General features: G+C 35.8%; 2 protein-coding genes across 2 annotated transcripts; both read left to right on the top strand.

Moving 5' to 3' along the window:
• The first annotated feature begins 1,614 nt into the window (after window positions 1-1,614).
• On the top strand, window positions 1,615-5,549 carry LOC106143439 (eukaryotic translation initiation factor 4E-binding protein). Its single transcript, XM_013345525.2, has 2 exons — window positions 1,615-1,849; window positions 5,235-5,549. The coding sequence occupies exons 1-2, from the start codon at window positions 1,708-1,710 to the stop codon at window positions 5,435-5,437; spliced, it is 345 nt and encodes a 114-aa protein (XP_013200979.1). The 5' UTR covers window positions 1,615-1,707; the 3' UTR covers window positions 5,438-5,549.
• A 5,322-nt stretch (window positions 5,550-10,871) lies between these two features.
• On the top strand, window positions 10,872-26,353 carry LOC106143379 (cyclin-dependent kinase 5 activator 1). Its single transcript, XM_013345440.2, has 2 exons — window positions 10,872-11,573; window positions 23,675-26,353. The coding sequence occupies exons 1-2, from the start codon at window positions 10,872-10,874 to the stop codon at window positions 24,053-24,055; spliced, it is 1,083 nt and encodes a 360-aa protein (XP_013200894.1). The 3' UTR covers window positions 24,056-26,353.
• The last annotated feature ends 882 nt before the right edge of the window (window positions 26,354-27,235 follow it).

The raw sequence follows: 27,235 nt of genomic DNA, 5'->3' as shown, positions 1-27,235 counted from the left end.
GCTTTTTGTTAAAGTTTTAATTCAGCAATGAATAAAATAAATGTCTTACACGTAAAAGGAATTTAATATTGCGATTATTCATTCAGCATTTAAATGTGTTCTCGTGACGTTAAGAACCGTGTGATGTTAATTTGACATTTTGACAAAGCATTTACAGAACACTCTTTTTTCAGCTAACTCGTTCCTTTAGGCCTTCTTGATTCAACTTTCACACTCTTTTTTCATAGCATACTTTATATGTTTTAGGAATTATAAGTAATAAGCATACGAAATACGTACTAAAACTAAAAATGTAGCTACATATACTTAAACATTAATGCAACAAAGTCTATAATAGATACATTGACCTGTTACGCCCACGCAGATCATTCTCATCTTACTTTTCAACGATGAATGTAATTGAATACTAGCTTTTGTCTCTATCTTCGTTCACGTGGAATGTTTAAGTACCCCAAACTCTTCTACTCAATTTACAAGTTATGATTAACGTAATAATACCTAAAAATATTATTTTCCCAAAACTTACAGATCTATAGATTTTCATTAAAATCGGTTCAGCTGATTAAGCTAATTAACTTGGGAGTCTTCTTTTAGGCGATGAGCTAGCAAGCTGACACTAAAATTTAAATCTCAATTCTTTCATTACCCCATACGAGTAACGTGGCCTTTCAGTCTTTCCGATACTGTTGGCTCTGTTTTCCCGGAAGGAATAAAGACGTGATTATGTATGTATGATTAGACGTAAAAAAAAAATAATCATACAGCTACATATGTTGGCCCTTTTAGCATATACATACATATACAATTTGTGGAAAACATAAGGTCTGTAGGTACTAGTGTTGTAACCAGGGATTGCCAAGAAAATTTCGCAAGCCATGTTGTTGAATCTTCGTTATTAGCAAAATTATTGAGATCGTAAAATCGTCTCTGACTCGATCATGCTGTTTTAAACTTTGCAAAAACTACGCATATAGATTGCGGTGAGCGCGTGTGTGTTATTGTATATGTGGCGTTGTAGTGTGCACTGTTGGTCAAAGATTAGGTTAAATAAAAATGGTTTTTTTAAAATACATTTGATAGATTATTTATTATCTCGAGGGTAAGTAAGTAAGTAAGTCTAGTAAGAAACTGTGTAAGGACGACAGTTATATTCATGCCTATACCTACATATTGTCGTTATCACAAAAAGCCATGTTTCCAACCTTTTGCTTTGCTTTTTTACGTCTTTTTAAAGCGTCAGAAACGTGCGGAGCAGGTTGTTGCCACAGCGTCGTTGTTGCAGGAAGCCTATGGACAGTTTGAATGAAAAAATCGTACTTAATTATTACTTTGGTGCTTTAAAAGTAATCAAATTTTATATCGTCCGTATATCCCTACGAAAACTATTTACACTCTTGCTGGTGGTAAAGTGTTAGCAGCTACAGTTACCTACGTAGCAACAAATAAAATATATAATCGCGTATAAGATATTCTTGAACACGTGACAAATATACCAACGCCTCTGCACGCATATTCTATGATTGTTTTGTTTTGAAGTTGCGCGTTCATGTGTGATATATCTACACGGATCCGCGTAATTGTGTGCGTGAACAGCGGTTGATGTATTTATTTTAGGCAGCGGCTGATGCCGGTTCAGTTGGGCTCGGACCTTCTTGTCTTCTATTTGGTTACCAGTGAGAGTGTTAGTGAGACTTGAATTAATTAAAAATGTCAGCATCACCGATAGCAAGGCAGGCGACTCACACGCAGGCGATTCCATCGAGGCGGGTGTTAATAACCGATCCTGCGCAGATGCCAGATGTGTATTCTAGTACACCTGGGGGCACTTTGTACTCGACCACACCTGGAGGTAGGCCTTGGAATAATGATTATACGAGATTTTGCCTGTGAACTTCATTCTGTAATTTTGTTTCCAATAATTCCGTATTTTTGAGTGTTGCAAAAATACAGATAGAGAATCTTAAAAATATATAGTTTGTTAGACGTTCAATTAGCCCTCAAATAGGCCTTTACTTCAATATATATCTCACCACATTTGCTCTTGTCTCCGCTATTTTTGCTACCTATTATTCGAAAAAGTCTGACTTACCATTGTGCTTAATAAAATCGAAATCTGTAACGTAGTTTTCTTTCGTTCCAAACAAAACACCTTTGGACCTATTCTAATCTTTCTAAACGGACAGACGAACTTCAGTTATCTACTTACAAGTTTTATTATCATTTGTACAGATTTTTATTACGACGCAAAAGAGTGTTGCTACGACAAAAATAGATTGATAACAGCCGCCTGGCTGTCACGCGTGAAGTGAGATAATATTTATACAGTCCACATGGGGACGAGTATTTGTGTAGGTAATTATCATAATTCAAGCCATCAGCTTATGACGATAAACACAAGGTCTACCCTTGGATTGCGAGTTTTTGAACTTGCTTTTGTCCGCGTCTTCGTACGCGTGGAAGAATATGTCACGGTTCCACAATAGGCGTTTCAGTTAAAATTAACGATTATTTTTCTTAAGTTTTTCCCAAGCTTAATAGTTATAAATTAAAAGTGATTTCATTAAAATAAAATTTGTCAAGTTGTTCGTGTTGTCGATTGGCATGTACGCAAAACGCAAACAGACAGAATCGCCTTCAATATGTTTTTATGGTTCCGCACCTAATTTATGTTTAGTGTGCAAACGCACTTTTTATACTGATTTATGATATTGTATTGATAGAAGTCTTAGAACACCTTAGTATTTTAAAATTAATTAGGTACAAAAGTACATGTTTATCACATTTTAAAATAAACGTTTTCTAACTAAGTAAGCAAATGTTTATGTCATGTGACACAGTTTAGATACGCAGGCAATTTAAAAATGATCGATGTGACACCTCTATTGATAAGTTGATCTATCGCACAACTCAACGAGACTGTTGAACAACAAACTCATTCGTTATCTACCGTAAAATCAACGGAAGCTGTAAACATAAATACTACTTGGTGTCACTCGTTTATGAAGTACTAAGTAGTTCTATGAGTGTAGAGGAAGCGGGACAGGTCTGTAAGGTTCGTAGCAAGTGGAAATCCGTAGTCTCTGCCTACCCCAATGGGAAACAGGCGTGATAGTATGTATGTATGTAAGTAGTTCATCTTCCTCTTTGCGAAAGTCCCGGTTACACCTTGATCCCGGATTATGTAAATAGTGTTTTATTTTCAAGGATTTGCATATTATATATACGTATAACCTTGGGATTCTTCTTTCAGTAAATGGGCTAGCAACCTGTCGCTATTTAAATCTTAATTCTATCACTGAGCCAACGTGGCCTTTCAATCTTTTCAAGACTGTTTGCTCCGTCTACCCCGCAAGGGAATAAGACGTGATTATATGTATGTATGTTTTCCGTTTTGGATCATGATTGTACTTACATACCTAGCTAAATAATGAGAATTAACTCTAACTGTAATTAATTGACGATCTATGTTATAATGGGTGCTTCCGCTCGCGGCTTCTCTTTTGTCAAAATTATAGTCTGTGTCATTCCAGAGAAGATCATCATATATTTTCTTTCTCTTTCTTATGTTTGAGATGATGCGATCTCGCTATGATACAAATACACTTTAACTCACGAAGTTAAGTCGCAGCTGGACAGTCACCACTTACTCACAAGTTTAATATAGTTGCACTTAATGTCCATTCGAGCATCATGAGGTATATTTAGCTACAGTTTACCGACCTTTTGCTCAGTCACATAGCCGGCATGGCCTAACCTTGATTCCCTCGATTAAATTACTGATGCCTGTATGAACTGACCAATTAAAAAAGCGGGCGAACATGTGTCAAATTGAGTACAGATTAAATAACATGAGAGGAAATAACGTTAGGAAGAAAAAATCAAGGCCATGAATGACCCATTTTTGTAGCTTTTTAAGAATATAGGTCGCTGATTTAATGTTCAGAAGGCCGATAAGATTAATATGATTAAATACCTATTTGCCAATTATAAGGTAATAAAATATATGGCTTTATGACATGATAAACATATAATTAGTACAGAGTTCTTTTTATGAAAAAAAATACATAAAATTTATCGTTATTTTTTTCTTACCAATAGGTACTGGTCATTATTTGCGTACTAAACAGACAAACTACACGTGTTACCCGTAAATAAAAATAACTCAAGGAAAATGTTTACTCAACAAGAATAAGACGATAATGTTATTTACCTACTTAGGTACTTACTTCTATGTATGGTTAGGGTCGCCTGTTAGAGTTAAGGTTATTTTTTATGTCGAACTCATGTTTATAAAAATACGTTACAATTGTGTATTTAATCAAATTACTATTCAGGTATTCTGGTTATTTTAAAGTAAGATCTAAATTAATAATGAGATGCGTATAAACTAAATGGAATCAATTAATAGGCATATGGAGATGAATATGAATCTTTATTTATTTATCTTGTTTTTCTAGCACCAAAAGTTTACTTAGAAAATACAGAAATCACAATACCTAATAATTCTGTAATCCATCCATAATCATTCCATTCCAAACATTCGATTATTTAATCTCGCTGAACACTCGATAAACGCCACTTATCTTGAGTAAACATCGACTAAAGATTACGTAACACCACGTGGCAGTCATGGCGGCGGCGCAGAATAATAAACAATGAGCCATAGATTGATACCTTTTTTAAAGCTCTATATTCTATGGTTCAGAGGATTTTGGTCGTAGAACAGAGAGGTGATGTGATGACATCACCTCTCATCACAACAAACCCAAGAAATGTTTAAAATGTAAACACGTCTATGTAATTGTATTCTTATTGTTTTAAATTTAAATGGAAAAGGAAAACTTATACCTACATATTTACCAGTTTATTTAAGAAGTAAAAGGTTTTAAAAATCTCAATTTCTTTACTAGAAACTGATTATTATTTAAATTTCATTATTTGATATATAAAAAGATTTAAATTAGAACCCCTTGGTAGAGTTCCTATGACGCAAGCAGGAACTCCGCGCGCGCTCAAGCTGCCCGCGCGAGGGTCATTTGTGTTTTTGTTATTTGTTTTATTAAACTAAGATTTCTGTGGTCCTTACATACAATACAACTATCTCAATGATCATCAAAATTTTCAAATCCACATAGAAACTTTCTCATGAATGAAACTTTAAAGAAATCTAACTATAATATTTGAAATTATACTATATTTTCTACTTACTAAATTACATTTTTTCTTAATTACAGGCACAAGGATAGTGTACGAAAGGTCTTTCATGATGTCTCTCCGACAGTCGCCCATCTCCCAGACCCCACCGAAATGCAGTCTTCCAGCTGCTCTGCTGAAGAACCCAGGTTCAGTTCCAGCGTCCATCACGCCCTTGCAGAAGCCAAGGTCGAATTCCATTTCCTTTGATGAATCACAGGAAACATTTAGCATGGATCTCTAAATTAGGTTAAGTTAATGCAAAACTGATATCGAAGTGTGGTACAGTGGCTCATGTAGGAAAGGATAGCCCTTTGTTCATGTAAATACGTACGTACGGCGTACTTACTGTACTTATATATATCCAAATTCATGTTGTGTCAGCTGTGTAAGGTAATGTGTATGTATCATAATAAATATGTTAATTTGTATTTACTTATATGCCTGATAAAGTATAAACAAAGGTAATTTTTTTAATCTAAGAAGTTCTATTTTGGTAAAAAGTGACGTTCTTATCCGGCTAGATTTATAATTACAATTTGACGTCATAGGATCAAAATTTGATTGCTACTGTCGATGTCGTAATCACGGTAAACTTATTATTTAATTTTCAATAATTTATAGAACTTTATCTTGATAATTTCTTAATTGTAATTGAAACTGTATGACCATAAACCACCCATGTATTACGAAAAACTGATTGTTATTGTATAGATATTATGTACCATTTAATTCCACCGATATCAGTTTTGCGAAATTTTTATTATAAAGCCAAGTCATATAAAGTTACATTTAGCAAAGACTGTTGTATTACGCACTTGGCTTAAAGCACACTTTAGATTTAAGCGTGAATGTAAGCGTTGTAACGCGAGACCGCATCCCCTGGTATGAAAAATTAAAATAAAAAAATATATTACAAAAAAAATAAACATATGTAAAGTCTTAGCACACTGTTCTTGTATCCGTCTTTACGTATCTTAATTTTTCTTCTAAGGGTAAAGTCGTATTGATAAGCTTCTTACTACTTAAAACTAAAGCCAAAGATTACTGATCACTGCAGCCGTCAGAAGAGAGTCCAGTTTCAAGACTCTGGAGGTTATTCAGAAACTCATGATTCAAATAGTTAGGCGCCCGTCTGGCAGACGTATAGCTATTATCAAAATTATGATTTCTAAAATTTTGGGTCTTAAGAAAATTTATGTTATTACTCTATCAGATTAGCTAAAGAGCATTTAAAAAAAAGATTGAGTGGAAGATACGTGCGACGGTATGTGCTAAGACTAAATTTCTATTGGAATGGATGTGATTATAACGGAGCGGTTTGACTGTACATATTGTTAGTGTTGGTGCATTTTTATGGTTCCACACCTTGAAGGAACAACGGAACCCTTATAGGATCGTGTTGGTGCTTAGTATTAGTAACTGTATTTTTAAATGCAAGTGCCATTGTATAGAAGTTAATTTTCCCAAATAATTTACTTCTCTGTGGTATTTTGCTGAGAATAGTCGCACAATCTCAAATATTTTGAATACGACTGATGTACTTGATATTTGAAGATATGTTTTAGATATTCGGTCACATATTATTGTTGTATGACAACGTTGTTTTAGTAATTTACAATTAGAATTTATGAATTAAAAAATTAACAGAATTATTAATCAGTCGTGTTTTACCTATTTTTCTTATACTGTTACATATTTTAAACAAAGTGTAGGTAGGTGTAAGTAATTTTGGAAAATTGTCATTAAATGTAGTTAGATCAAGTTTTGACTATATTTGATGACACATGTAACAATTTTTGATTGTTCCGAAGCATTTATCTTTAAAAAAGTTCATGATAGCGTTTGTCTCTCTGTTATTCTTGTAATATGTTAGATTTGGTGCCTTGTTGATATTAGAAGTTTCTTCGACTGCCGATTATGTGAATAAAAAATGAAAGTTAGCTATGTTTTTTATTTTCTTCCTCCATTATTGCATGAAGATGCCACTCTATATTAAGGTTGAATGTGATGTGATGTGAATGTGGTGAATAGAATAGAATATAATAAAATAGATTTATTTTCAAAATTGTATACGAGGTATTACTTATTGACGTTACATCACTTTAATCTAATTATAACTACTACCGCTTCCAAAGTGCATGTGAAGAAGTAGCGGCGGAACAAACCACACTACAGCATTTTCACCGGACGTCAATTTACAAAAAGGTACTTGTTAATAGTTCACCCCATAAAAGATTGGTGTCTCCAACATTAAGCCTGAACGTGGTCTTTCAGTCTTTTCAATACCTACTGTTAGCTCTGTCCTTACTACCGAATAGAAGTAAGAGATAAAGACTTGATTATTTGTAGATAATATGAATTAACTTAATACTCTGGTGACCCGAATAACCTGTATTTCTACACCTCAATGCCACATAAACTCAAAATCCAAAACATGTGCTTATCATCACAATAGAGTAATCTTAGAGACAAGCCATGCAGCCGAATGATTTAAGTCTTTTTAAGACCGCTGGCTCTGTCTAACACGCAAGGGATGTAGACGTGATTATATTGTACGTTTGTATGTATGAAGAGACAGACGAAGAAGCTAAAAATCTCGAAGCCACGATAAGTTGAATTATTTTGTATGGAATTGAGATAAGGCGAATTATAACTTTTTCATATGTAACTATTCTTATGAACGTGTGGCGCCATCTCTACGTCACAAGTCACAACAACCTATCTTGCGACGTTATCAGTTAAAAACAGCGAATAGTCTAAAAAAGGTAAAGGGTCAGGTCAAGAGTACCCTTCGGGAAAGAGACGTGATTTTACGTATTTATGTTAAAAGCAATCATACATTTTTATATATGTATTTAAAAAAAAACAATGGTCCCATCAAAGGAGTCAATAATCAAAATGGGAGACTACCTTTTGAAACTGACACCAGGGTGTGTAAAATCGATTTACCTAGCAACCACTCGATAATCGAGCGGACAGTTGGCAAGCGAATATCAGCTTACCATGTCACATGTTGGCAAACGAGTAGGGCTTCTATAACTACATTATACTAACCTCGCAGCCCACGGCCGTATCGCTTTGATTCCTAGACACGAGGTTCTGTCATGATGAGGAACCTTTCTTAATCCTCTGACAGTTTTCTTCGTATTGGTAGTCGAGTGCTAATGATATCGGACCCATCGATGAATTGTGGCTCTAACAATTTTTCTGAATTACATGAAGTCATTATACTTACCTTACAACCCACGGCCGTATCGCTTTGATTACTAGAAACGAGTTATTGTCATGATGAAGATTCCTCTAACAGTTTTCTGCACGTTGGTAGTGAATACTAACTATTGTGTGCTAATACTAGAAAGGAGTTTATAATCTATATATAATGTCACTGAATGTTTTGTCATCGATCAAACCTTGAATAAAAAGATGTACACTGCTCTGCATGTTTAATTATATCAAATAATAGGGAAGAAGTGAATACTACCAACAAATTTCAGGTAGTCGAGCCATAAATGCATCGGACTCATCCAATGCTGACGCGGCCATTTCCTACCAACGAGTTTTAGTTTAGTTCGGTATACTAACCTCGCCGTGGTTCCCGGTACCAATACAAAAAAGAATAGGACTCCCCCATCTCTTTCCTATGGATGTCGTAAACGGCGACTAAGGGATAGGCTTACAAATTTGGGATTTTTTTTTAGGCGATGGGCTAGCAACCTGTCACTATTTGAATCTCAATTCTATCATTAAGCCAAATAGCTGAACGTGGCCATTCAGTCTTTTCAAAACTGTTGGCTCTGTCTACTCCACCAGGGATATAGATGTGACCATATGTAATATGTATGTACCAACCTCGCAACTTACGTCATATCGCTTTCATTCCAAGCCATGAGGTTCTGTCATGCTATGTCATGATGAGCAGCTAAATCTTCTGATAGTTTTCTGCGCATCTTGCGGGGTAGCCAGAGCCAACCGTCATAAGAGCACACAGGGCTCCTCACCAGAGAGGTGAGGATGCATCCGGAATCTAAGGCGAAATTTAATATACTTAATACTTGTATAACTATTTATCTTAGGTATACCTTAGATAAATTGTGTAGTTAACTGTGCGACCAGAAAGGAATCTAACTTGACGCCTGACACCACCTCGCTTTAATATTCATGATGTTCAACACACTGGGGAAATTCCTGCTTATGTTTGTAGGTATGAGATACAATGACTTTATTAGCAGCAGGATGATAGTGTTTGTTTGGAAATATTAAAATTTATCTCTTTAATTGAAAGCATAAATTTAATAAGAGAGAGAGCCGTGTGTTTGCAGTTGGTTCACTGCACCAAAATGAAAAAGAATAGGACCACTCCATCTCTTTCCTATAGATAAAAAGATTTCGTAAAAGGCGACTAAAGTCACTACCTATTTGAATCTCAATTCTATCATTAAGCCAAACTGCTGAACGTGGCCTATCAGTCATTTCAAGATTGTTGGCTCTGTCTACCCCGCGAAGGATATAGACGTGATCATATGTATGTATTACGGAGTACATAGAATCGAAAGGACAAAGGCTGTTTCGCTGGAAGGCTTCATAATGAATAGGTACAGACAGTGAAGGTTGATTGCTAGCCTGACGCATAAAAGTAGCATTTCAAGTTCAAAAACCTTCCCCTTGATTGGCTTTTACAATATGCGCGGGAAGAGAAGCAACAGGCATAATACGTTTTTTCTTTGCTACTAGACCAGTATGATAAAAAAAAAAACAAATATCCTGGAGGTGTCGTGTGATTTTTAGTTCTTCCAAAGTTTGTTCTTCTTGTGAATGTTCTAAGAAACACCAGAGGCAATCATGATTCCACGTGGTGAATAGTGTTAGGTCACTCCATAATAAAACTAAATATATATCGTACCTAGATATCCTGATAATGCTTAAAATGATTTTTCCAAGCCAGGAGAGAGTACATACCCACGTATTTTATTTTTCAATAAAGGCGGCCTGCGCCACTGTTAATGGATAATCTCATTGCTTTGCAACAAGATTATCCATAAATAATGATCACGCTGTATTTATTATTCTTTTATCTCCTCATAACGTTACAGGATTACGACAAGTAAGTACAGGAGGTGCATTTAAAACCTGACAAGAAAGCTTTTAGGCCACTACCGCGGAGGCTTTCTTTTTTAATGAAAATTGTATTCAGGTCAGGTCGCCGGCGGGAATCAACCTACATTTGACGCGGAAACTTTGCGGGAAAATCGCTCGCCGTACAGCCGACGATAATTGGAGAGTCGGCATTCAGTGCAGGTCCCCAGCGCCTGCCGTGGGCGGCCGCCGCAATATTATATAACATCCGCAAATGCTCTCATGCTATATAACGAAATTATTATAAAAGTCCTTTAGAAGAAAGTACATCTAAAATTTTGACGGCAGACGGTATCGATCGATTGAATAATCACAATTATCTCAACCGCAGGGCCGCTTAATTGGAATTTAATAAAGCGAACCTGAATCATGATTTGCCGCTAAGGAGTCAGGGGTTTGTTTACGGGTGCGGGCGGGGCCGACGGTCAGCATCAGCTGGGTGCGCGCGCCGCGGTCGATAGCGGCCCCGCACGGCGCAGGCGCGGCGCTATCGAGCCCACACGGGCCGCCGCCGCCGCCGCCGCCGCCCGCCACCGGCATGCATGCGGGCACCTAGCGGACACACGCGCGCGGGCCTGATGGGCACCGTGCTGAGCTTTAGCCCGCGCGAGCGGCGCCCGCCTGCCGCCGCGCCGCCTCCTGACCGCGCCGCGCTCGCCTACTCCTACGAAAGACTCAACAACGCCAAGAACAGGGAGAACAGGGAGATCCCCCGCGACGAGCGACGGGCCACTCTCGACGACGCCGCCAAGATCATCTCCGAAAAGACCGCTCTGGAGAAGAATCTGAAAAAGCACTCGCTGTTCATAAACGCCCTCTCGTGGAAGCGGTTTTCGACGGCCAACAACAACAAAAAGAAGTTAGAATGCAAGAGCAAAAGTGTGGCGACGTTCCGTGCGCCGCTTACAGACAACGCGCCGTTAGACAGGAACAAAAATGTGAGCGTGCAAGGTGTGTACGCGCGGCCGGCGCCGGCGCCCGCGCCGCTGCCGCCCGCCGCGGACGTAGCGCGCGCCAACGCGCTCAACAACAACGTGTGCTACTCGGAGAAGCTCCCGACATCAGTCGTAGGGCCGGCGGTAGCTCCGCGGAAGACTGTCATCCAGGCGTCGACGTCGGAGCTGCTGAAGTGCCTGGGCATGTTCCTGCACTCGCGGTGTCACAGGCTGCGCGACTTCCAGGCCGGGGACGCCGTCATGTGGTTGCGGACAGTGGACCGCTCCCTCCTTTTGCAAGGCTGGCAGGTAAACATCACACACCATACAATAACACTAGGTACACGACGCACCAGTGGCGCCCTCTCTTGTAAATGTCTCTTGTGAGCAACGCGCATCTTTTGTTTTCCTGGCGACGCCTACGGTAATGCACCATTACAATTTTGATCTTTGTTTATCTTTATGACGGTACCATCAAAATTTGCCTGAATTTATTTCTACACGAGTTGATAAACAAATGACTGAAGCAAGCATTGACTGCAAATTCACAGTGTAGGTCCATTAGATAGCGAGTCCATGACACGGTTGCACTGACCATGAGCTACCTTTCAATGGAAATGTTTTGTTCCATTTAGAAAGGAAATTCTAGTCAATATACTGTCGCATTAAGCTAACTGAACTCTGGCCTACTTTCTATCTTTTACGCGACATGTATACTAAAGTTTAGACAACATTATGCCTAAAAATGATATATTTGTTTTAATTTAGCAGTGACGTATTTCGATGGTAGGAATTTGTGGTTAAATTTAGCTTTTCCGCATTGCAAACATGATGTAATTAATTAAATTAAGCAGTATAACAAAAATAATGCAATAATGACTTCCATCCATTCACCTCAAGGAAAATTATATTAAAATAATTATATGTAGTTAACAGTACTCTTTCAAAGACGTTCAAATTGTTTATTTATTCTAAGCGGTTATATATTTTTTATCAAGTAATTTGAATTACTATGGCGCACATATTTTTCCATTAACGAAGTTTTGGCATCACAGTACCCTAGAGATAGAAAACAGGAAACATTGAAAAAAACTTATTTTTAAACTTTATTTACTGCAACATATATAAAACAGCACAGCAGCTAATGTATAATGGTCTACACACATACATACATATAGTCACGTCTATATCCGGGGTAGACAGAACCAACAGTCTTAAAAAGACTGAAAGGCCACGTTTAGCTGTAAACTGTACCGGTCTACTTACATCTAATCTAACGTAAATTGCAGATATATTTTTACAACTAACTGTACCGAAGTAGCCAAGCACTAAATATTACAACAATAAAATTGTTTTAAGAAATTTTCCTGTCATATATGTACGGTCGCGTTCATAATTGCAGTCATAGTTCGCAAAACTTTATAGCTTGCAGTCACCGCTGTCACTCACACATTCACACAAATAACACAATAAACATCAAGCGGTTAAGCGTTGGGTAACGCGCCATCAAGAAGAGGGTAGTGTAAAAAGTCGACCGCTCAGCGACCGTCGTCCGCTAATCAACACAGCGACACGCCACACAGCGGAGATCCATGGTGGAACAGTACGAAAATAATGGCTTCATACCGACCAGAACATTTGCGGAACAGTTCGACACATCAGTGGTTACTGTTCGTCGAGTTTGCACCGTGAGGGACTATTCCACAGACAGCCAGCAAGAAAGCCGTATTTATCCGAAATAAATAAGCAAAAACATTTAGAATTTGCTCGGCAGTATTTGGATTTTGACTGGAACACGGCGATATTTACGGACAAAAAGTTCGTTTACGTCATCGCAACACGGTAGGCTTCACTTTGGCGAAGAAATGCAACTCGGTATGAAGAAAAAAATATTGTGCCATATATGGAGTCTGGACGCATATCTGTAAATATGTGGGGCTGGATGAGTGCTGCTGGACCTGGGGAACAGGTGTGGATAGCAGGACGCGCTACAGCTGCTCATTATGTGCAAGTGCTGCAAGAAACCATGTTACCAACTGTGCGGTGTATTTATCCGATTGATGATATGCAATATCATTTGTGCAAGACAACTACCCTGTGTATCGAGTCCATATAGTGCGTGAAAGGTTCTGCCAGTTTATATTAAAACTACTACTTAGATAGTATTTTAAGGACAGCTTCAATATCTTTTCTTTATGAAAACGAATAATTAAGCTGTAACCTTAATAACAGGAGATAGGTAAATTAGTGTAATATGCTGTATGTATACCTTTATATAATCATCAATATGTAAACAAAACTATAGGTAAACTGTTTCAATAAAATTTACTAATTTTAATTATTGAGTGTTTTATTTTGCTCCCTCTTGTTTAATATTTCTTGCTGATTTCCGTGTTTGAAGACACGGGTATCGTAATTCTTAGATATCAGTCAGTTAGTTAGTCAGTCAGTTACTTAGTTCAAATGGCACCTTGAAACATTAAAAATTGTCAGTAACAATATATATTTTTTTTAATAGACAGAAATTCCTTGAATAACTTCGGAATCCGCTAGTAACTAGAACAAGCGAGTGTGAACAAGCGAGATTATCTAGTATATCTTAGATCTCACTTGCACAAACGAAGTAATAAAATTGCTACCCAATAACTTTCAAAGGAACCACTACCTATGTTAGGGTCGTGTGCAGACAAACTTTCAACTTTATTGAAATGATGTAAGTCTGGCAGTCGCAGGCTTCCCTCTATAGGCAAATCTTATGCAAATAATGAGAGACGACGATATCTCGATCGACAATTATCGGGCCCAGTTCGGACATCATCATACAAAACAGAAAGAGAGGGTAATCAACGATGATTACCCTCTCTTTCTGTTTTGTAATGTTATATGTCATAGAATAATAAACTGTTTTACTTAGTAATCATTGGTATTAAAGGCCGTATTCATTTGAAGGAATATTTATTCTTTTTAAATATGCATGTGTGTGTGTATCTAGTGGAACCACAGTGCACGCTATTTTAACCCGTAAGAATTTTAAAACTATGACTGCAGATATGAACGCGATCGTACGTTGAATATGGACTTAACTTGGTGTACACAAATGTATTCTTGTCATAGTGTTCTTGGCTTCCACGATACAGACTTGCCAAGTGAGGAAACCATAGACCAGTGGTGGAATTACCAGCAGGCTGAGTAGGCTGAAGCCTAGGGCGGCAGATTTGAGGGGGCGGCAAATTAAGCTCAAAAAACTTTTTTTCTTACAGAATTAAAAATAAGTACCTACCTAATAAATCATTTTTTTAGTTTTTTAATTATAAAATTTGACATTTAACCTCCATCTTATTTTCTCCGTTTGGGGTATCGAAATGCGCGAAATAACAAGGGGTGGCAAAATTTGAACAGCCTACTGGCGGCAAATGTGATAATTCGCCACTGCCATAGCCCGCGACTTCGTCCGCGTGGAATCATTCCCGCGGGTACTCCGGCATAAAAAGTAGCCCATATGTTATTCTGGGTCTTCAGCTACCTACATACTATAAATTTCATCGTAATCGGTTCAGTAGTTTTTGCGTGAAAGAGTAACAAACATCTAAACTGACATACTTACAAACATTCGCATTTATAATTTAGGTAGTATAGTATAGATGTAACCACCTAATGTATTAGTTCCTGTGCAGTGTTTCGTTTGTATGTTTGTTGTTGTTATTCAATAAACAATTTTTCATTTTCATTTATTCCTTTACATCATCATCTTTCTGTAGGAGCCTATCCGCCTTTTGTTCCCTTAGTCACCTGTTACAAATTCCGATAAATGAGGTTTGTTTCTCTTCTAAAGTTCATGGGAACCAAACACCCTTGCGGTTTTTGATGATAAAATTGATGATGACGCGTTCGTTCGTAAAAGCTCCTTTAGTAAGAAGGTGAAATGGGATTATTTATCGATTTTATTCGCACCCTAGTGGAGTTAACTTCTGGATTTTTATTTATCATCGGTGACCCCTCGTGAACTGGTCTCATTCTTTTTGTTTTAATCTCCAAATAAAAATAGGAGTGTTATGTAGATATCGTGTCTGTATGTGGTATCGTAGTAGATAAATGTATGAACTGGTTATAATGAACTATTATGGGCATATTGGGCATCATTGAACCCCTCAAAGAGGAATAATTTTCCCCGTTTTTTTTCACATTTTTCATTATTTCTTTGCTCCTTATAGTTGCAGCGTGATGTTATATAAAATTACGTTATTAAATTTTCAATTTGAACCAGTAGTTTGAGATTAGCGCGTTCAAACAAACAAACAAACTCTTCAGCTTTATAATATTAGTATAGATAATAATAACCCTTACATACATATATACATATAGTCACGTTTATATCCATTGCGGGGTAGAAAAGTCTTAAAGGCTGTATGGCTTTATGATAGAATTGAGATTCAAATAGTGATTATATATTATAGGGTTGCTAGCCGGTCGCCTAAAAGAAGAATCTCAAGTTTGTAAGCCTATCCCTTAGTCGCCTTTTACGATGCATGGGAAACTGATGGAGTGGCCCAATACTTTTTCCTATTGGTGCCGGTTGCCTATTGGTTGCCCGTTCTCATTCCCGCTAAACCTTTTTCAATCATAGTATGGACTAAATTTATAGACTAATTCCTTAAACAAGTGCATTGATTAGCTAACCGTGTGTTTCCCTGCATTTAGAATAAGACCTCTCCATTTCTTAATGGATGTCATAAAAGGAGATTAAGGGAAAGGCTATTAAATTTGGGATTCTTTTTGTTGGTGATGGCACTGTAACTATTTGAAGCTAAATTCCATCATTAAGCCATTAAGCTAATAGCGGCTTTTCAGTGTTTTCAACACTGTTGGCCCTGTCCACCCTGCAAGGAATATAGACATGATTATTATAAGTCCAAGAACATTTTCAACTTTCTGTAAAACAATTTTCAGATTAAGTATATTTTTTTTATTAAATAATTTTATTTAATTAATATGTATTTAACATTTATTTTTTAAGTTTTCTTATTTATTTTTTTTTGTCTGTAATTTAGAATAGTTTATTTTTATTATTATTAATTTAAAAAAATTAGTTGTATTTTTATTAATCATAGATATGTAAGTAAAAATCAATTTACGTTTAAATTAATTGTATTTAGTTTTAGTTTATTTTAATTAGTTTGTAATGATAGTTCGTTCATACTTTCATTTCCGTTGCCCACACTCGATGAGTCATTTGACCTTTTACTGAATAAACTCAGGGTAGGTGGTACTTTATTGTTGTTTAGTTACGAGAGATATTACGCACGTGTAAACCCACCAATAAACAAGTAAATATTTGTGTATTACTATCTCAATTCTATCAATAATCCTAACAGCTGAACTTGGCGTATCAGTCTTTCAAGACTGTTTGCTCTGCCTACCCTACAAGGGATATAGACATGATTATATGAATGAAATATTAATATTATAAATGCGAAAGTTTGTAAGGATGTGTGTTTGTAATCCTTTCACGCTTAAACCACCGAACGGATTTTAATGAAACTTTTCAGTCATAAATCTTATAGACATTGCAATGATAACAAATTAAAAATTAAAAAAAAATTTAAAGGTCAGGTTTACCTGCACAGGTTGCGGAGGTCTGATTAGAGTCGCTTCGTGTTAAAACTTGACTCACCCAGTCCAGCCAGATTCCATGGTCAAAGGCATATCCCGGGCTCCTCTCCAGAGTGATGAGGGTGCAACCGGAACTAAATAAGAAGACATTGTATAAAGGCTGAGTCGCGGCCTTTCTCTAGTATGATGTAATATTAATATGTGTTTTAAAATATATCGGGATCTATGTTATTGACCTTCAAGTTCATTTGCCGCTACACTCGTAATATAAATTCTTAATTTTACTGCATAACCAAGCGCCTACGTTGCGTGACTTCTCACCCTGGGCCCAATATTAGGTATCCAAGTTACTTTACGTCATTTCCTCATAATAATAGTTCTCGTTCAGGGCATACATATACTTTACGTTAATGTACAGTCATGAGCGTATTGACCTACACAAACCCATTGTAAAATTTACTTTACAATCAACTTTCTTGAGAATTAACCTTTCACAGTTAAAAATCAAATCCCATCAAAAGTAAATCGTTAGTTCGATAATCACAGATAAACAAAAACAAATAGTACATTTTCTGAACCAATTTTAAAATGTAAAAACAAAAAATATACATTTAAAATAAAAAATAAAATGTAAAGTAAATAAAACTAATATAATAATTAATACAAACGAATTAACAACAGTGCAGATTTATTATTTGATTTGATTTTTCTCACTATCTGCTACGATAATGTACTACGAAGTTATCGTAGCTTATAAAGTTTACTGCTACGAAAGAGCTACGCAGTAAAGCTACGAGGATACGACGCAACAAATTATAGGTTAACAGTTCTATTTTTATAACTCTATATGTAGTATCCCTCAATAGTATCCTCATAATGACATCACGAAATACGTGCTTTCTCCGTATTAGTTTTGCTTTATTTTTTTTTTGTAAAGAATATACACCTATTTTACTTAATTCTATCTAATGAAATATTGTCAAAGGAAAACATTTCTATTGTTTATTTTGTTGTTACGTGTGTTCGTTATTGACTTTGTTTTGTTTTTGAGATTGTAAAAACAAGATAAACGGATATCAGGGATCCCGAGTTATTCTATTAAGAATAGAGATGGGCAAGCAATCTGCCATATTTTTAAGCAAAGTCATAACTCCATCATTAAAACATTTAGGTTACTTTATATGGCCCGAGTCGAGTCTTGTCCGTGTGTGTGTCTGCTGTCTGCCTACTTGGTAAGAAATGAATATAAGTTTGGAATGAAATACTTAATACTTTTTTTTATCATGGTTATAATGTCTATATCGCATACATATAAATAATAAACTTACTCAAAGATAGGCAATAAAGATAATAACAAAGATATGGCAATAGAGTGGTATAATTACAAACGGACGCATGTTTTCTGCAATCCAATATATTCGTAGTAAATGTAATTGTTATTTGTATTCTGAAAATTCGAAAGTTACCAAAATACACGACACCCCAATCTTTTGATACCTACCACAAATCGTCAGATTACTGAAACTGATTCATACATTTTTCAATGGAGATATTACCTCGATATTTTCACCCTTGTATCAAGGCTACAGCACAGAGCAAAGAAACCGTCTCCAGAGACCAATGGGCTCTGTGGCTGTGTGTTCATTCAATATAGACGGGTAACATAACGCACGTCACAGCTAGAAAATCAATAGCTTGCGAAGACGTGCTGTGAATTGGGGGTTTTTTGTTTAGAATGAGATGGCGATACGGCGGCTCACTTACACGGGTTGAAGTTGTTTTGTGCATTTGTAAAATGTTAAATAACCTTTTTAAGGCACTTTATTTTTTTTTACATAATTGTGAATATCTCAAAAACTACTTAACTAGGAAATTCTATTGACAGATTCTACATCAATATTTATTTCATAACAATCAGTGCAACGGCACGTAAGTTTATCGCGTATAAACATACACACTTACAAAAAAAAATATTTTTGCCCCAAGTTGATTTTCCTTCACTCGCTTCGCTTGCTCGGTCAGTAAAAAAAATTATAAAATACAAATAACCTTTTTAGAACAAGAAAGTAAATTTTCAAAGTAATATAAATAACGATTGATATTGAATGCTAAAAATTATAAGGGTTCCAAAAGGCTTCCTACCCAAAAATTACTTTGTCCTTTAATGAAACTCCTTTTATTTTATTTTACCAAGTTTATGTCATTAGTATTGTAAATCAATCAATTATTTTAAGCGTTTTTTTTGTAAAACTGCCATATTTTAACATCATCGTCATTTACTAACTTAAAAATTGTAGAAAAATTTCCTGAGTATCTTACAATTTTAATGATTTTGTTGATGATTCGAAAGTTTAAATATACTTATAAAAAAATATAGCCCCAAGTTTATATTGGTAGACTAACAAACTAACATTAAGATTCGCTTTAACAACCACTTAGTACATTTTTATTAAACATTTTCAGACATGATTTTATTCAAGTTTTCCTCATACATAAAGTAGATATTTATTTTACAAATTTATTTATACGAAATTAAATGAAGTTGACTTAATGCAATTTTACCATTTTTGGTCGCTCAACCTTTTGCAAATTGCGTCTTCCTCGCTCTAAACAGTTGCAACCCTATGTAGGGCTGGCGACCCTCGTGCGCAATGTAAAGGGTGCAGGCATTTTGTCGCGCAACAGAAGCCCAGCTAGGATTCGCTAATCTGACAGTTTTAACCTCAAACTTTTATTTAGATTTAGATTTCAAATCGTTTTAGTATGAAGCTTTATTATATTTTTTGGATTGAAATACCTATTGTTGTTTTTTTAAAGTTAGTAAGTTTTGTGGCTCTGTCTTGTCTGTAAGAGACGAAGATGTGATATTACGTATGTTGAATTTTCATTAAAATAAATAACGTTTTACTAGGTTAATAATTGACGGCTTCTGTGGTCCTTGTCTGTATAGGTCGTGGTTTCGAATCCCGGCCAGGGCATGATGAGAAAGAAACTTAAGTTAATAATTGACGGCCTCTGTGGGGCAGCGTAGTACGCTTGTCTGTGACACCGGAGGTCCCGGGTTCGAATCCCGGTCAGGGCATGATGAGAAAAGAACTTTTTCCGATTGGCCTGGGTCTTGGATGTTTATCTATATAAGTATTTATTATAAAATATAGGATCGTTGACTTAGTATCTCGTAACACAAGTCTCGAACTTACTTCGAGGCTAACTCAACCTGTGTAATCCGTCCCGATTCCAATCGCGGCAAGTGGAAAGATATGTAACCTCTGCCTACCCCTAAAAGCGGCGTGATGATATACAAGTAATGTACATAATGAATGATTAATGTATGTTTTTAATTTTTATGAGAAAGCAAACGAGAATACGCTTAGATTCCAAAAATATAGATATAGTCTTCATTTTCTAAAATAAAGTAAACAATACATTTGAAAATTATAGTATGGTTGGTAATAGCAAACGTCATTCTATAAGAAATTCATGTCCCTTTTATTCTCTTTGCTATAGATTAATTCGAAAATGTATTTTTCAACAAAAAGACGGATCAAGATTGTTTAGCTTTATGTCAGTACTTCAATATAAGGACTCTATATATACAATTCTTTAATGAGAAAACGGCAGAAAACCGAATAACAAGATAAATATCTTCCATCTTTCCGCTTTTAGTTATTTTTTTATTTTTATGGTAACTTTGTAGTGTAGTGTAGTGTACTTCTGGACCGGAACGAAAGTTCCTCTTTTGCCAGACATTTTGAGATTTAATTCTATCATAAAGCCATATAGCTGACTGTGGCCTTTAATCGTGGTCTTTTTGAGACTGTTGGCTCTGTCTATCCCACAGGGGATATAGACGTGACTATATGTATGTATGTATGGACATCTTTACTGTTTGTATGAAGACGCTCAAATCAAATTCAAATTCAAAATTTTTATTCATTACTATAGGATACTATATATCGCTTAATAATTGTCAAAACGTATGGTTTAACAACATTGGTTGACGTCAAATAAATTACTTAAAAACTAAGTTTACTGCCGCTTCAAGCTCTACGTGAAAACACGTTGATGATAGAATGAGGCCAGTTGTTACTATATCTGAAATGGAAATGACGCAAAAACATCCAAATTAGGACGCTATTTATATTAAATCGATACAGAGTTCCGTCGACATAAATAATAACGACTGGCGATTAACTTGACGAAATATCTTCTTTTATTTGTATTGAGGTTCCATGCCAACGAAATAATTAAGTATGAGGAAAATTGTGTAGGACTAGCTTTTGCTCAGGGTTTTGGTCCCGAGAAAAAAATTGACAAGTCAAGTATAGAATAATGAAGAATAATTATAAAATATCTTTTTTATGTTTTTTACAATATGGAAATTACATTCCCAGTATTTAAATTCGACATGCATTTTTTTTAAACTTTTAGAGTTTTAATGAATTTCATTTATACATTTTGAAATAACTTTATTGATTAGTGATATGTCTAAAAAAATTACTTATCTCAGCTTGCGTACTTTTATAATGACATAAAGATATGTTCAACGTTTGCGTAGTAGGATCAATTTTCGTACGTATAGACTACATCGCTACGTCGTAGACTCCTTAAGGTCTACGTCGTAGCCTCGTAGCAATTTCGTAGCCAGACACATTTTTTTTTAGTGATAGAAAAAAGTTGAACTTTTCTGCATATGTATAAGGTAATCTGCTACTTATATTCTCGTGGATGACTCGTAGGAGACGATTAAAGGACTATACAATAAATAATACATCAGAATTTCACAATGCGGGTCCTCAAGTATTTTTCACATTCTTGAATTAACTAAATGTAACACAGCAATACCAATAAAAATAGATTCAATATCGTACTAATGTTACTTGTTATATATATATATATATATATATAGGAATAAAATCTCTTATTATGCCTGCTTTTATAATAAGGAAAGTAATATTACTCGTAACGAGATGGCTGTAAAGCTGTAATGGTAAAAGCTCATTTTCCCTAATGGCAATGTGTTTGAAAAGCTTTGTACACTCGTAAACATTACGTTGGCATATTGAATTCAGATAAGAATAATAATATGCCGTTGAGTTTATTTTAATTATTTTATTTTAAAAAAAGAATAATAATAAATAATTTGTTATTACCAGTCTACAACCTCATCATGTCTGTGAATAGTAATGGGGATAAGCATTTGCCAACTAAATAACTAATATCTTTGCAATATACGAAAGGGTAAATATGAACATGTAACATGGTCTTAAATTTAAATAACAGATCATATATGCAAATATAATTCATATTATGCAAATAAAAATATGCATTTAAATTTTATTTATAATTTAATTTCTTTGGGCTTTCGTAAAAAGATATAATCCTTATTCTCCTGGCATATGTGGCCTTACTTTGAACTGCTACTCTGTCAAGAAAGTAGCAGGAAAAGATCAATAATACACAAACTGTTTGTTATTCATCCAAATTTATGTTATCACCTTCAAAATATGCTCCTTTAGAAACGATACACTTACGCCAACGAATAATCCAATCATCAAAACATTTTTTAAACGCTGTTTCCGGAATTGAGGTCAGTTCTCGCCGCGAATTCTCTTTTATGTCTTCTACCGATTGAAAACGGGTGCCACGAAGTGGTAATTTGAGTTTAGGAAAAAGAAAAAAGTCGGCTGGAGCCATATCTGGTGAATATGGTGGTTGCTCGATGGTATTTGTTGAGTGTTTGGTTAAAAATTCGTTCACAATGATGGCCTTGTGCGAAGGTGCATTATCATGGTGCAAAATCCAAGAATTTTCTTTCCACAAATCTGGCCTTTTTCGTCGGATTTGCTCTCTTAGACGCCGCATAACACTCAAATAATATTCCTTATTTACCGTTTGACCTTCCGGCAAGAATTCCGAGTGCACAACACCGCGATAGTCAAAGAAAACAGTCAACATGACTTTGACTTTTGAACGACTTTGGCGTGGTTTTTTCGGTTTCGGTTCAGTTGGAAGGCGCCACTCCGAAGCTTGTTGACTAGTTTGCATGTCAAACTCGTAAACCCACGTCTCGTCACCAGTAACAATGCGTTTCATGAATGTTGGGTCGGAATTGACTCGTTCTAGCATGTCCTCAGCGACTCTCATGCGATTGAGTTTTTGAAAAAAATTCAGGTCTTTTGGGACTAGCCGAGAGGCAACATGTTTCATACCCAAATTATTAGTTAAAATGGTACGGATCGACTCGTGAGATACAGAAAGTTCGGTGGCTATCTCTCTCAAAGTTGAATGAGGATTTTCAGTCACTATTTCCTTCGCTTTTGCGATGATAACTACAGTTGCAGACGTTGATGGCCTACCAGAGCGAGGCAAATCTTCCATCACATCTCGACCGCTTTTGAACGCTTTGTACCACTCATAAGCACGAGTTTTTGATAAAGTCGATTCACCGTAAGCCTTCTGTAACATTTTCAGTGACTCCGAACACGATATTCCATTGGCAATGCAAAATTTAAGACAAACTCTTTGTTCGATGTTTTTATCCATTATGAAATTAGCAATACACACTAGATATGATATAACTAAAAATAGCACTGTATTTAATGTAAACAACAGATGCAACTCAAACTCCGCGCCAAAATGGAAAACAGTTGTGCCAATCTAACAACAATAAAAAAAACAAAAATTTGAATTTGGAACCATAAATAAATAATCCATTCTATCATAAAGCCATATAGGAACTTCTGATAATTACTTTTATTATGTTTGAACTGCCTAACAAGAATAATTCTCAATTCCAGGACGTCGCGTTCATCAACCCAGCCAACGTGGTCTTCGTGTACATGCTGGTCCGCGAGCTGGTAGACGGCGAGCGCATCGCCCGCCCCCAGGACCTCCAAGCGGTCGTGCTCACCTGCCTCTACCTCTCATACTCCTACATGGGCAACGAGATCTCCTACCCCCTCAAGCCTTTCCTCGTCGAAGACTCCAAAGATAAGTTCTGGGACCGCTGCCTTCTCATCGTCGATAGACTATCCTTCAACATGCTAAGGATCAATTCCGAACCTGGGTTCTTCACTGAAGTGTTCACTGAGCTGAAGGCGTGCGGGGCCATCGAGAGCCCTCCCCCCGCGCCTAACCACCCCGCACCTGCCCCGCCACACCCCCTACAAGCTGCCTGACATACAGAAGTGGCAGTCCTAAGGCTGGCTCTCACAGACCGACCCAGTCGCGTCTGATACCAGCTGTGGACTACCAAAAGTCTTGGTCAATCGTCCTCTATTCAATCGTCCATTCGATTTCGGAATTTGAATTAGGACCATTTGAGGATATTCAGGAGATATTTGTGTAGGATACGTCTTTGGAGAATGTTAGTGTAAGATATTAATGTGATGTAAAACAATGTTGGAATCGATAAGGATAATATTTATGGTTGAAATTGTTAGCAAAATGTTGATGCGAAAAGCATTTGAGTGATTTGCATAACCTATATGCAATCAATATGAAACGACATGTAAGTAAATCTATAGAAGAATGTGATTTGCTCAAAACTGGTTTTACTGACCTATTACAAGGATTGACCAAGACTTGGAGTAAAGCAGCAGATGATAGAAAAGCCAGTTCGGTAAAAAGGCGGGAAAATTCCTTATTGTTAGGTAGAACGTGATAAAATTGAAAATTAGTTCAGACGTCACAATAAAACTTATTTAGCGTCAAACGAAAAAAAAAGCAGTTTCGATTTTCAAATTGTTAAAACTATTTCAAATTTGTAATAGAACCGTTTAGGTTGAGGACGTAACTCGTTACCTCTCGCCGCTGTTGTCGAGTAAGGGATGTAGTACATAGGAGTACGTCGCGATACTTTGAGCATCGGTGTTTCATTCGTGGTGGATTCATGAATATTTATACTGAATATGGTAAAATGACTTCTAAGTTTGTAATCAACAATATAACAATGACTTTAAATTAGTAGAGTTCATGAGAACGAAAAATATATTTACTTATTCATTTTACCGGCCTTTTAGGTATATCCGGTATATATCACCGATGCTGAAAGTCTTTCTGTGGCCTTTAGGCTTGGAAGTGCAACATTTACACCGTGGTAAGCACTCACCTACCACGTTAAATTGGTTGATGATGCACTTTATATCGTAGGTAATCGTCTGGTGTTATTTTCTTGAGCTGTCGTCACGTCAGCAGTATTTTAGTCCAATAGAAAGCGGTTAGTTAGTAAGTTAAGAGTTTCCGTAGTGAAATGAGTGTATTGCCATAGTTAGATGATATTAGCCATGGTACAACAAAACGTTGAGTATCAAAAGTCATTAGGTAAATTTAGAAAGAAATGTTTTGAATCTAAAAAAAAATAAACAAGTGACTATATAATCTGTTTTATTGTACCATGACATTAGTGAAAGTGCTGGCAGGCGGGAGGATGCAATAAAAAGTAAATAAAATAATGAAAATACTCTCTGGTGAACCCTTCAATGAAGTGTACGTATTTAGGCTGAAAGCGGGGCGACTTGAGGCAATGAAAAATATTATATTAAAAATAGGTCAAATTTTGCGGATGAATTAAGCGTTTTGTACAGTTATATCGAATAATTGATACACTTTAAGTCTATAGAATAGTTTAGAGAATGGGTTGAGGGCACTCGGTCTGTCGATGGCAAAATTGGAAACGCTTCATAAAATCATGATAAATATTGTGGATGGCGCACTTGTAAACTAAACGCAGTAAAACTGTAATGCTGTAAAAAACTATAAATATTGTTTTTCTACACATATATAGATCTGATAATAGTTATGGTAAAATAATATAAAAACCTAACATACCTTTCCAAAGAAGTAGGCATTATATTAACCTCTATAAATAGGTAGGTACTTGCAAAACGAGGTACCTAATAACATCCAAGTCATAAACGCAAAGGCTATTAAATGACTGTCAATTTTTAACTGAGCTGCCTAAATACGAATTAAGTACATTAAAATATTACAGTAGCTATGTCTCATCCATTACTAGGATAGGTTAGGTACCTACTTAGGTGACACTATAGGTAATGTAATAGTTAGTGAAGCTTCTCTTTACAAATAAAAAAAAAACTTTATAAAGCCTGAAATTGTAGGTATCTAAGATAAAATCATGTTCTAATGCATAGTTAGACAATATTTCAAGTCTATAAAAAACCTAATTGATCTACCATAAGTATAACAATAAGGTAAACGTTTTGAAATGTTGAGAAGTTTTATAAGATGAAAAATGTGTGAAATTAATTTTCATTAATTGACAAATAGAAAACCTTGTAAAACGATGCACTCTATTATTTAATAAGCAAAGTTTATGCCATTTCGCTTCACTGTAGCTAAAATAATAAATAAAAAGGAAAGAAAGATGAAAATGGATGACGAGGGTCGAAAAGTAAAAAGTCGTTTCGCAGTAAAATTCGAAAAAAAAAAAACACTAATGTCTGGCATTGCACCGAGTGCCATAGTTAAGCTGTTTAGTCGAGTGTGACACGAAGGTGGTTAAATGTAAGTGATTAATATAAAGAATCTCAGTAAAATGTTCCAAACTCATTAAGATTAGGTCAAGTAGTTGTCTGTGATGTTTATTGAATTAGATTTGTGTTTGTGATACATATTGTTTTGTTGTATTATTTTCTATTGTTGTAACTGTAATAAGTATTTACTTGTCGTTTATAGAGTCAATAAGGCAATAATATTTCTCGTATTTTCTTAATGCATCCTAAAACGATGTGGCTAGGTTTATTTAGGATGGGTTGAAAAGGGATCTGCTTTAATTATGGTGTAGATTCATCTGATATTCGCCGATCCTTAATACGACCCTGCGCACCTTTTTAACAGCAAAACAATACAGCAAGCTAATTTGGACGTTGTGTTGTTTCTCATAGAGTTCAATTTAATTTGTATAATGACAAATAAATTCATGTTGATTAATTACTACATAATTATTTATTAAAAGAAAATACTCAAAAAAAATTATATTATTATTTATTTTGACCTGATTTTTCTAGAAATCAGTTTTGGAACATTCAAGTAGCCATACATTCCAATTACTATTAATTTAGTCGAGTAAGTGCAGTCCCGATGATCTCTGGTTTTTTGTGTGAATGTGCGTAACAAACTCATACTGGTCAGGTACCATTTCTAACATTATCCATGTAACTCACGTTTGTTAATTAATCTATTGTAAATATACCCAATTATTAAAAAAAAAACTTTCGTATACATATATTTGTTGTTTCATTTATTTCTTAGCTTTTTGCAGTAGCTCTATTTCACAAGGTGATGGAATACAGACTGCAAACAATTTTCCTTTTGGAAGTAAGAGGGTTAAACCAAAA

This window comes from Amyelois transitella, chromosome 17, assembly GCF_032362555.1.
Source record: "Amyelois transitella isolate CPQ chromosome 17, ilAmyTran1.1, whole genome shotgun sequence".
NCBI classification, from domain to species: domain Eukaryota; kingdom Metazoa; phylum Arthropoda; class Insecta; order Lepidoptera; family Pyralidae; genus Amyelois; species Amyelois transitella.
Note: the sequence above shows the minus strand (reverse complement) of the source record. Positions and strands in the feature narration are given on the sequence as shown.